Source organism: Ursus maritimus (assembly GCF_017311325.1).
Source record: "Ursus maritimus isolate PB19 chromosome Y unlocalized genomic scaffold, ASM1731132v1 scaffold_Y2, whole genome shotgun sequence".
In the NCBI taxonomy this organism is placed as follows: Eukaryota; Metazoa; Chordata; class Mammalia; order Carnivora; family Ursidae; genus Ursus; species Ursus maritimus.
In genome coordinates this window covers 160,056-171,220 of record NW_024423335.1, presented here as the reverse complement: position 1 = coordinate 171,220, position 11,165 = coordinate 160,056, and the positions used below count along the sequence as shown (strand labels likewise).

At 36.7% G+C, this 11,165-nt stretch overlaps 1 protein-coding gene across 2 annotated transcripts in view; it reads left to right on the top strand.

Moving 5' to 3' along the window:
* Positions 1-8,203, top strand: part of LOC103680200 (ATP-dependent RNA helicase DDX3X) — a 15,338-nt gene extending 7,135 nt beyond the window's left edge. The window contains exons 5-17 of one of the 2 annotated variants that reach the window (XM_040636073.1): positions 165-323; positions 399-498; positions 848-983; positions 2,110-2,195; positions 2,595-2,693; positions 2,779-2,939; positions 3,529-3,673; positions 3,768-3,912; positions 4,095-4,276; positions 4,354-4,471; positions 4,702-4,855; positions 5,417-5,549; positions 5,748-8,203. In XM_040636073.1, the coding sequence (XP_040492007.1) occupies positions 165-323; positions 399-498; positions 848-983; positions 2,110-2,195; positions 2,595-2,693; positions 2,779-2,939; positions 3,529-3,673; positions 3,768-3,912; positions 4,095-4,276; positions 4,354-4,471; positions 4,702-4,855; positions 5,417-5,549; positions 5,748-5,957 (1,828 nt within the window). In that variant the 3' untranslated portion in view covers positions 5,958-8,203. Of the gene's footprint in view, positions 1-164; positions 324-398; positions 499-847; positions 984-2,109; positions 2,196-2,594; positions 2,694-2,778; positions 2,940-3,528; positions 3,674-3,767; positions 3,913-4,094; positions 4,277-4,353; positions 4,472-4,701; positions 4,856-5,413; positions 5,550-5,747 lie in introns of both variants that reach the window. The other variant, XM_008709734.2, reaches the window with a different exon arrangement.
* The last annotated feature ends 2,962 nt before the right edge of the window (positions 8,204-11,165 follow it).

Sequence of the window (11,165 nt, the reverse complement as noted above, 5' to 3'; positions counted from 1 at the left end):
AAATTATACATAACCATTAACTACAAGATCTTATTTCATAAATGAGATAGCCAGTGTTGAATTATTGAAGTCTTTGAGAGGTACTTAGGGCTAAACAGTTCAAGAAGTACATATCTTAGTATGATATCGGCTAAATGATATATATCAATTGTTATGCTATTTAGGTTTGATGATCGTGGACGGAGTGACTATGATGGTATTGGCAGTCGTGGTGACAGGACTAGCTTTGGCAAATTTGAACGAAGTGGACACAGTCGTTGGTGTGACAGATCAGATGAAGATGATTGGTCAAAACCACTTCCACCAAGTGAACGATTGGAGCAGTAAGTTTTTAAAATACGTGTTGATTGATATGAAACTTATTACTTAGTATAACATATGTAATCATTTGATTTTAGGGAGCTCTTTTCTGGAGGAAACACTGGAATAAACTTTGAGAAATATGATGATATACCAGTAGAGGCAACTGGCAATAACTGTCCTCCACATATTGAAAGCGTAAGTAATTTTTGTTTGACTCTTTAACAGTTCTTTGTTAACAATTTAAAAACTTCATTGAGATATTTAAAAAAAAAAGAGAGACTAAGATTTTATGTCACCATTATGAACAGTGCTGATCAAACATACACAGAATCCAAAAGTTACTCTGTTGTATGTTAGACCTGGAGTCTTATTTTCTTAAAAATACCTAAAATTTTTTAAGGTTCTCTTTATCCAAAATGATAGGAAATGTAATCACAACCAAGAGTGGGTATTTGGGGTTGCTTTTATTGTAGTAGTACAACACAGAAACAGCTGAGGCATTTCTAAGTTACATGTGTTTGACTTGCTTTTATTTCCTTGACAGTTCAGCGATGTTGAGATGGGAGAAATTATCATGGGGAACATTGAGCTTACTCGTTACACTCGTCCAACTCCGGTGCAGAAGCATGCCATTCCTATTATCAAAGAAAAAAGAGACTTGATGGCTTGTGCCCAAACGGGTAAGCTGATTGGATAAAGATTTAAAGTTAGTATCTCAACTGGTCTAGCTCTAGAAATAGTACTTTTAACAAGGAGACTTGAGTCCTGGATTAAGCCTGATTTTGAGTTATGTAAAGATTGGTTGGTGAGGTCTTTTTCTTTTTTTTTTTCCGTCTACCTTTATAGCCTTCAGATGAAACTAGTGTTTCTGTCAGGACATCTTGGGGAAGTCTGTAGCAGATTGTCAGCCTGGTATTATTGCAACAGGGAAAATTATGAATGTAATGTAGAGAATGTTAGCTACATAATTAAAATAGGAAATAACTCAGGTTCATAAAAATGTGGGTGGGAAAAAGGGAATTGTGCCTCCTGCCTCTGGTATTTGGAGAATGGGCAGCGTTAGTTCAGTTCTGTATGAGGATTTACTACTGATAAAAAGACAGCAGAATGTCCTTCTCCATGTAAAACTTTTCTTTGTATAGAAAAAGGAAACATAAGTCGTTTGTAATGTATTTTCTTTTTTTTAAGGATTTCATCTTTTATGTTTAACTGTGATCTTTAGTTTAAATCTGGGATTATTGAAACAGTTACAACCAAGGCAATATTCTGCAAAAGAAAACAGACTACTGTACAAAGCCATTACTCTCTCTCTTTTTTTTTTTTTTTTAAAGATTTTGTTTATTTATTTGACACAGAGAGAGACAGCCAGTGAGAGAGGGAACACAAGCAGGGGGACTGGGAGATGAAGAAGCAGGCTCCCAGTGGAGGAGCCTGATGTGGGGCTTGAACCCAGAATGCCAGGATCACGCCCTGAGCCGAAGGCAGACACTTAACGACTGCGCCACCCAGGCGCTCCAAAGCCCTTTACTCTTAAACTTCAGAAACTGTCATACATTCCAACAGAATTACAGGATATAAAGTGTATAGAAAGAGAAGTTGGTGCCATGGAAGAGGCAACATGATTGTGTTTTCATGTGAATTAAAATGTAAAGAGTAGAGGATTGCATTATTTAAAATGGATTATAGGAATCACTTGACATTCTTGATTTGGCTGTATGAATATACCATATTTTCCAAAAAATTGGGCAAAAGGTAAAATTTTCTTTCACTAAAAGGGAATATGGAACACAATTATTTTTTTAACAGGGTCTGGAAAAACTGCAGCATTTCTGTTGCCCATCTTAAGTCAGATTTATACAGATGGTCCAGGCGAGGCATTGAAGGCTGTGAAGGTAAAGATTGATATCTTTATAAAATAAGTTGTTGGCATAGAAAAAGCTTTCTAAATAGAATTGGGGACCTTTCTTTCTAAACAATGCTGGGGAGGGGGGTTCAATTTCTTTTCCTTTTTTAATTTATTTTTAAATTTTTGTAAAGATTTTATTTCTTTATTTGAGAGAGAGCAAGAGCAGGCGGGTGGAGAGGGAGAAGCAGACAGCCTGCTGAGCAGGGAGCTGGATGTGGGACTTGATACCATGACTTGAGCTGAAAGCAGACGCTTAACTGACTCAGGCGCCCTGGATGTGTAATCCTTAATTATAAAGAGAATTTTGTTGTGATGAGTTGTTTTTAAAAGAACAAAAGAGTTTTGGGTCTTTGAGTTTAATTTATAAATTGTTCTCATTTCTTAGGAAAATGGAAGATATGGACGCCGTAAACAATATCCTATCTCCTTAGTTTTAGCACCAACAAGAGAATTGGCTGTACAGATTTATGAGGAAGCCAGAAAAGTATGTATGCATTTTACGGATTATTGTTATTTTCATTGATTCTGGTTATGTTTTTGTGAACATCTCATAAACTCTTTGCTTACAGTTTTCATACCGATCTCGAGTTCGTCCTTGTGTGGTTTATGGTGGTGCTGATATTGGTCAGCAGATTCGAGACTTAGAACGTGGATGTCACTTGTTAGTCGCCACCCCAGGACGTCTAGTGGATATGATGGAAAGAGGAAAGATTGGATTAGACTTCTGCAAGTAAGTGTTAATTTTTATACATACAAGATGTAACGTCTTGTATTTTTTTATTTTCAATTTTTTTTTTAATTCTAGTTAGCATACAGTGCAGTTTTGGTTTCAGGAGTAGAACTTTATTTATTTATTTATAAATATTTTATTTATTTATTTGACAGAGAGCCAGCAAGAGAGGGAACACAAACAGGGGGAGTGGGAGAGGAAGAAGCAGACTTCCCACCGAGCGGGGAGTCTGATGCTGGGCTCAATCCCAGGACCCTGGGATTACGCCCTGAGCCAAAGGCAGATGCTTAACGACTGAGCCACCCAGGCTCCCCTAGAACTTCTTTTATATTAATGGTCATTTTTTTAGTGATTTAGTAAGATTGCTTTCAGATTAAAAAGGAATTTTAATCATTTAACTTCTCTATAACTTTTGAAAATCACAGTTAACCTGTATGACCCATTGGGACTGTGTCAAATAATAGTTATTTGATTTATTTATTTCACAATGTGTTACATTGCAAGGCTAGCATGTTAGAGTGAATGTTACACAACTGTATTCAGTGCTCAGTTTCTCATCAAATTCTAAAGTCAGTATTTTTCATAATAGATACTTAGTATTGGATGAAGCAGATAGGATGCTGGATATGGGGTTTGAACCTCAGATAAGACGTATAGTTGAACAAGATACTATGCCACCAAAGGGTATTCGCCACACTATGATGTTCAGTGCTACTTTTCCTAAGGAAATACAGGTATGGTTTAATATTTTTTAGAACATTTGTAAATAAGATTTTCAGATAATTTAAGAAATCAGAGACTAAGCTAGAGGTTTTTCCCCTTTTTTAGATGCTTGCTCGTGATTTCTTGGATGAATATATCTTTCTGGCTGTAGGCAGAGTTGGCTCTACCTCTGAGAACATCACACAAAAAGTGGTTTGGGTGGAAGAATCAGACAAACGGTCATTTCTTCTTGACCTCTTAAATGCAACAGGTAAAGTTAATGATAGTGTAGTGAGAATGTATCTACATCTCTTTAGCTCCTACCCTTCTTTTGCCCACCTCCCTACATGATTTAACCTTATTTTAATTACTTCCATGTGCTTGCTTACTGAGTGCAAAAAGAATTAAGATGCTGAGTTGTTAGTAAACAAAGCTTTATATGTAATTTTTCAGGGAAGGATTCGCTGACTTTAGTGTTTGTGGAGACCAAAAAGGGTGCTGATTCTCTGGAGGATTTCTTATACCATGAAGGATATGCTTGTACCAGTATCCATGGTGACCGGTCACAGAGAGATAGAGAGGAGGCCCTTCACCAGTTTCGCTCAGGAAAAAGCCCTATTTTAGTGGCTACAGCTGTGTGTATATTTTCATTTTTGAGTTGAGCATGTTTGAATATTGCTTTTTTTTTTTTTTAACGAAAGTTATTTTTCAGGTGGCAGCAAGAGGACTAGACATTTCAAATGTGAAACACGTTATCAATTTTGATTTGCCAAGTGATATTGAGGAATATGTACATCGGATTGGCCGTACAGGACGTGTAGGAAACCTTGGTAAAGTATTTAGTTGTCTGATGGTTTGTCACAGAATCTTGAATATTAGAGATTGTTTTCAAGGGAAACCAGATGAATGACACAACTAAAAATTACTGTTTAAATCTCTAATTTGGTTATGTCACAAGTTATAACGTATTTTTTTGTTCTATTTACTGTTGTACATGTGAAGGAAGACCAGATTGTTTTATGGAAATCTCAGTTTTATGTATTTTTTTGAATTCTTATAGGCCTTGCCACCTCATTCTTTAATGAAAGAAATATAAATATCACGAAGGATTTGTTGGATCTGCTCGTTGAAGCAAAACAAGAAGTGCCATCTTGGTTAGAAAACATGGCTTACGAACACCACTATAAGGGTAGCAGTCGTGGACGCTCTAAGAGGTACAAATTATTTTGAGTTTTCATTATTATTATTTGCTTTGGGCAGGAAGTTGTGTCCAGGGTTAACTTAAAACACTGCTACTTTTTAACATTCTTTTGACAAGGGATAGTAGAAGTGGGACAAGGAAAAAAATTAAAAATACATATTAAGAGTTAAATATCAGCCCTTAAGTGCTCAGGACTTTTGAAACACTACTGCAAGAATTGACCATAATGGCAGTTGAGTTGAAAAATCAGAAATTGGGGGCACCCTGGGTGGCTCAGTCGTTAAGCGTCTGCTTTCGGCTCAGGGCATGATCCCGGTGTTCTGGGATCGAGCCCCTCATCGGGCTCCTCTGCTGGAAGCCTGCTTTTTCCTCTCCCAATCCCCCTGCTTGTGTTCCTTCTCTAGCTGGCTGTGTCTCTCTCTGTGCCAAATAAATAAATAAAATCTTAAAAAAAAAAAAAAAGAACGAAAAGAAAAATCAGAAATTGAGGATTGGAAAGTTAGTACATGGAAATTGTGAGTTTAATTGAATTGGAAACATAAAATACCCACAATGTTTTTACTTTTCATAGTAGATTCAGTGGAGGATTTGGTGCCAGAGACTATCGACAAAGTAGTGGTTCCAGCAGTTCTAGCTTTAGTAGTGGTCGTNNNNCAGCAGCCGTAGTGGTGGAGGTGGTCACAGCAGCAGCAGAGGATTTGGTGGAGGTAATGTTAACTTCTCCCACTTTATGTGTCTTTGGTGAGTGCTTTTTATTTTTCTTAAAGCATAATTTATTGGAGAAATTTCCAAAGAATACAAAATCCAGTACTATGAATTTTTTAAATTAGGTTTCTTTCAGAGAGAAAGAAGGACAGAAACTTCAGTGGCTGAACTAATTTCTGTTTTCAAACGTTTCTTGATAGGTGGCTATGGAGGCTTCTACAATAGTGATGGATATGGTGGAAATTACAACTCCCAGGGGGTTGACTGGTGGGGCAATTGAATCTGCTTTGCAACAAAGTCACCCTTTCAAACAAGCTAATATGGAAACCACATGTAACTTAGCCAGACTATATTTTATAGCTTCAAGACCTTGCAGTACATTACCAGCTGTGATTCTCCTGAAAATTTAAGGGAGCTTCAAAGTCACAAGAAGAAGGAACAATCAACAACCTTACTCAGAAGTTGAAGACATAATTGCTGTAGTTTGGATTAACTCCCCTCCTGCTTATTCTCATCCCAAACTGCATTTATGATTTTGTGACTGAGGATCATTTGTTTGTTAATGTACTGTGACTTTAACTTTAGACAACTTATTATTTTGATGTCCTGTTGGCTCAGTAATGCTCAAGATATCGATTGTTTTGAAAAAAATAAATTTCCTCAACTTGGGCTAAAATCAAACCTTGGCAAATAGGTGTGATACAACTTAACAGGAATCATCAGTTCATCTGTAGATACTAATATGGGGAAAAATCTTTGGCAGTAGCCTGCGTTAGGACTTTCTGGTACTTGCAGACTGGGAAGAAGAACATCTGAAGGCAGAATTAGTTTCACAGGTGGCAGACTGTACTAAGTTAAAGTTCTGACTTGCTCACTCTATCCTTGATAGGCTCTTAAAATCTGGGTAGTTTTTAAATAAGCCATTCCAGTCAAGATGAGGTGGCATGTATGAATACATTCACATGTTTTTCAAAGCATTCTTTGAAGTTAAAGCAAATAAATACAGCAATTCCTGTTTTAATGTTCAGATTATTTTAAGTAAGCAAATGTGGGCATACTATTATAGGAAAAGTTTTAAAGGTTTGATAACAAAAGTGTTTGAGGGAGATTTCATCTGATTAGATTTTTTAATGCCTGCCATAAATAAATTTGAAGTGGTAGGATAGCTGACCATAGCAGTGACCAGTCTTTATGGGCCTGCTTGGATTTTGGTTTTTAATGCATGCTAGTGTTGATGTTTTTTGGTCAAGAGTATATGAGCAGGAGGGATTATGCAGCAGGCTTTACTTTAATACAGATTCACATTACTCTCTTTAAGCTGCGTTGAAATGTTAAAAATGGCTTACACTTGTAGACTTTGTAGATCAGAATAAGAACAAATTGAAATCCTTGAGATTACACAGGTTGGAAATATGTACTAAACTGCATAAGATGTTATTTCTATATACTGCAGTTTTAATCTATTTTAGTTGCATAGGTTTCCATTATATTTATAGTCTCTTTATGATAAATTTGGCCAAAGATGATTATCCACCACTAAAAATGCCTCTTCTACTTGAATTCTGTGCTGATTTTGTGGCCAGAATACAATAATCTTTCAAAACTAATCTTTGTGATGGCGTAAGCAGGAAGAAATTTTATTAAAGTGCAATAGATTTTCAAGAATATTGTGCCTTGTTCTAAAAACCATTAAGTAGGTGCACTTGACAGTATTGAGGTCATTTGTTACGGTGCTATTTCAATTAGTATAGGTTTAGACTCTTGTACATTTTGCCCATAACTTTTTACAAAGTACTTACTTTATTGCACATTCAGAGAATTTTATATATGTGTCTTGTGTGCGTGTCCTTAAACTTCCAATCTTATTTTGTCTCTTGGAGATTGTTGAACGCAGCTTTTTACAAGAAATAGATAAAAAATTTTATTTGGGACCATGGAATGAGAGATAAAACTATTTGCACACGACAGATTTTAGATACTTTTTGCTGCTAGTTTGTGTAATATTTATTGAACATTTTGACATATATTTATTTTTGTAAGCCTAAAAGTGCATTCTTTGAAAGTTCAAAGAAACTTGACCAAAAGACAGTTCAAAAACACTGGCACTTGAATGTTGAATGTCACCATATGTGAAATTATATATTTCGGGGTAGTGTGAGCTTTTAACGTTAAGTTCTATTAAACAATTCAGTCAAGTTAAGTAGACCTGGCACTGGTGATGCAGCTAGCTCTAACTTTCTGACAAAGTTTAAGACAAAATTGGCAACCTGAAATTAAAAACATGCCAAGGTTTTGATACACTTGTCTTAAAATATTAATGAAACACTTCTGAACACTGATAACGAAGTGTCCACATTCTCAAAGGTTCTATGAGTTTTGTTTTCGTTATGTTTTTGTTTGGCTTGGTTTTCAGTGACTGTCTGGCATATTTGCAATCCTCAAACATGTGGTTCTCTTTGTGTATTGCCATAATTAGTGACTTACATTCAGTTTTATCAGTCAGCAATATTATCAGTAAGAATGGATTTAAAGTTGCTGAATGTAGATCTTGAACCTCAAGTCACTAAGTTAGTAATTGCTTATTGTATTAGTTTTAGATGCTAGCACTGCATGTGCTGTTTGTTCTGATTTTACTAAAATAAAAAGTTGAACACAATCTTTCTGCTGTCAGTTGTGGCCTTAATCGTGAGATGTAGAAATGAAATTGCACTGTCAGTCTGGAGAATGATAACAGAAATGGTCAATTTTGGTTACACACTGATGCAGGCAGCCACTACAAATTAACTGATGTAAGAATAAAAACTAAACCAGCTTAACATGTCATATTAGAATAGATAGTATGAAATTGGCTTTTTTAAGGGAATCAACCTCAAATCTTTTGTGTTCCTTTAGAACTAAACTCCCATCACTTGAAGGGGTAAGCACTATTCTTATTGCTAATAGTGTAGATTGGCTTTTGTCCGAAAATTTTTATAAATGAAATCGTAGCTTATATTATTTTATTTAGGATTTTATTTGAGCTAGAGTGAGGGCCCATAAGAAGGGGTACATCAGCAGAGGGCGAGGGAGAAGCAGACTTGCCTTCGATTGTGGTACTTCCCTGGCTAGTTTTTTGTTTTCTTGTGGCAGGGGTTTGGAAAGATGATCAAGAAAACTGCCTCAGTGCCTTGTTCTTGCACTTAGTTATTGTGTTTTCCTGGAACATGATGATCCCTTTTCATGTGACCAGGCAGGACACAAATGGGGTAAGGGAAACAATTATTATTATGGAGCCATCTCCCCCATTGTGAACACCTTGCAAGGTGTCCTGGGAGGCCCAAGGTTTTCAGTATCAGGTGCTGGGGTGTAAATGCAGGCTAGAAACTGCTCCCAAGTCTGCTTGCCAGGCCACTACTGGGTGGTTCATGTTTTCTTCTGACATGAGCCCCTAACTGAGCAAAAAAATGAGGCTAATGCTGTTAGCATTGTGCTTATGCTGACAATTTCCCGGCCATGATCCAAAAATGACCCATCAAGCTGTTTTCATAGTAATCTGAGTTTCATCTTCAGGATGCGAACCATTCTACCGAGGCTTGAGGTTGGACCTTAGGTGAGCTAGCTGGTCTTGCTACCTTTGAGAAGAAAGACATTACTCAGAGAAAAAGTATTTAAGAAACATTTGCCATGTTCTTCCTGTATTCTCCCTGGCCTGTTACCCATAGCATCCTGACTAGAAATATGTTTCATACAATTCCTAAATAAAATTTAGTTCACTGTATTTTCTATTCTGTGCTTTGATCCTAGAAACTAAAAAAATATTTAAAGTAACACTGAAATTGTGACATACTTTGCTCTGACAAAGGGTTAGACTGCTTAAAATCAGGGCCTCCCCACAATATCAAACTATAGTTGATAACAGTATTTGTAACTTATCAAAAACTAAAATCTTTTAGGATTATACCAATTCTTGGTTGGAGAAATAGAAAATAAAGTTCCTCTATAAGTAATTTATTTGAGAGCATGTATTCTGGTGCACATTTACAAAAAATTTTTCCAGACATATTCTATGTTTCAAATTTATGAACATTGACATTAGATACCTAAAAAAGATAACATTACAGTTATTAGTAGTGTGTGCTTAAGAAATTTATCTATATACTTAAAATGAATTAAAAAAGAATTATTGTTTTTATCTAGTTCAAAAATCTCAGTATTTTAACTAGAAAAATCTTATTTTTCTTAAGCTGGGAAAGTGAACTTCTCAATAAATTTAGATACCTGTTTTTATTTTGTGGATTTGCTTAAGTATCCCAGAAACAGCATACAAGTAGCTATTCCACCACTATTTATTTTCCTTTCATACTGCCAAAGTTTTCTGTTATCTACTTTTTTTTTCAGCTTAACACAAACCCACTTCTGATTATGGTGGCTGTATGCTAGGAGTAAACCTTGAAAAGTAAGAAGTAGCTTTTGCTGCCTACAGTGTTAATTTTGACAACAAATTGGGGTGTGGGGCTGGCAGGGAGTTTCGACTGTGCCACGGTTCAATTTTCTGACAATTCAGTTTTGACACTTTTTTTTTTTTTTTTTAAGCTTAAGGATTAAAATTTTTCAGGGGGGAAATGAGGGAACAGAAGGCAAACTGAGGACAAAGCAGAAACTGACGCCCCGCACCCCCCACCACCACCACCACCATGGGATGTGTGTGACGTTCCTCAGGCACTCCTGACTGCCCTAAAGGACAAAGAAAGAGTTAATCTATAGATACCACAATCCTGCAAGACTTGAGTCTCCCTCAGTTTACAAATGTTTGTCTACAAGAGCTAAGCATTTCTACCAATAACCTAGCATCCGGAAGGGAATATAGATACAATTAAATGTCCTTATAACCTGTAGGCCATGGACAAATACTTCCAGGAATCCAGGAAGTTCCCAGGAACTATCTTAATGTTAATGGCTTGCTAGAGGGGAAAACAACCTTGACAATGGCAAGGCCTTGGGTGTCCGGTGAGTCTTTAACATGTGACAGTTCTTTTGAAACCTCCCTTTTCCTTGCCTGCCCCAACCCCAATAGTATTTAATCAGCCACCCCTCACAACCGAGGGCAGCAGCTCTTTTCTGCCTACAGGTCCCATCCCCGTGCTTTAATAAACCACCGTTTTCCACTAAAGACCTCTCAAGAATTCTTGGTCATTGGCTTCAGAGTCCACCCCACTGAACCTCACCTAGGTTCCAAAACCACATCCCCCACCACTGCCTTGTCACAGTCTCCTCATTGTCCTGCTAATTGTTGCCTTCTGGTATATTCAATAAATTTCTGTCTTCTTTGTTCTGCCTCCTGTGAATTATTTCATAGCCCATGCTGCTGACTTCCACCTAGTTGGGACACCCCACTTCTGGGGACCCCCATCCAGTAGAGAGAAACAGCACATTTTTGTTAAAAACTCTTTTTTAACCAATATTTCAAAAGTCATCACTATGCCTAACATGGGGTTGAACCCTGAGATCAAGAGTCACATGCTCTATCAATTGAGCTAAACAGGTACCCCCAAATTTTTATTTTAACAATCCACAACAGCATTTTTGAAGATTCTATTTTTAAATAATCTATACATGCATTGTGGGGCTCAAACCCACAA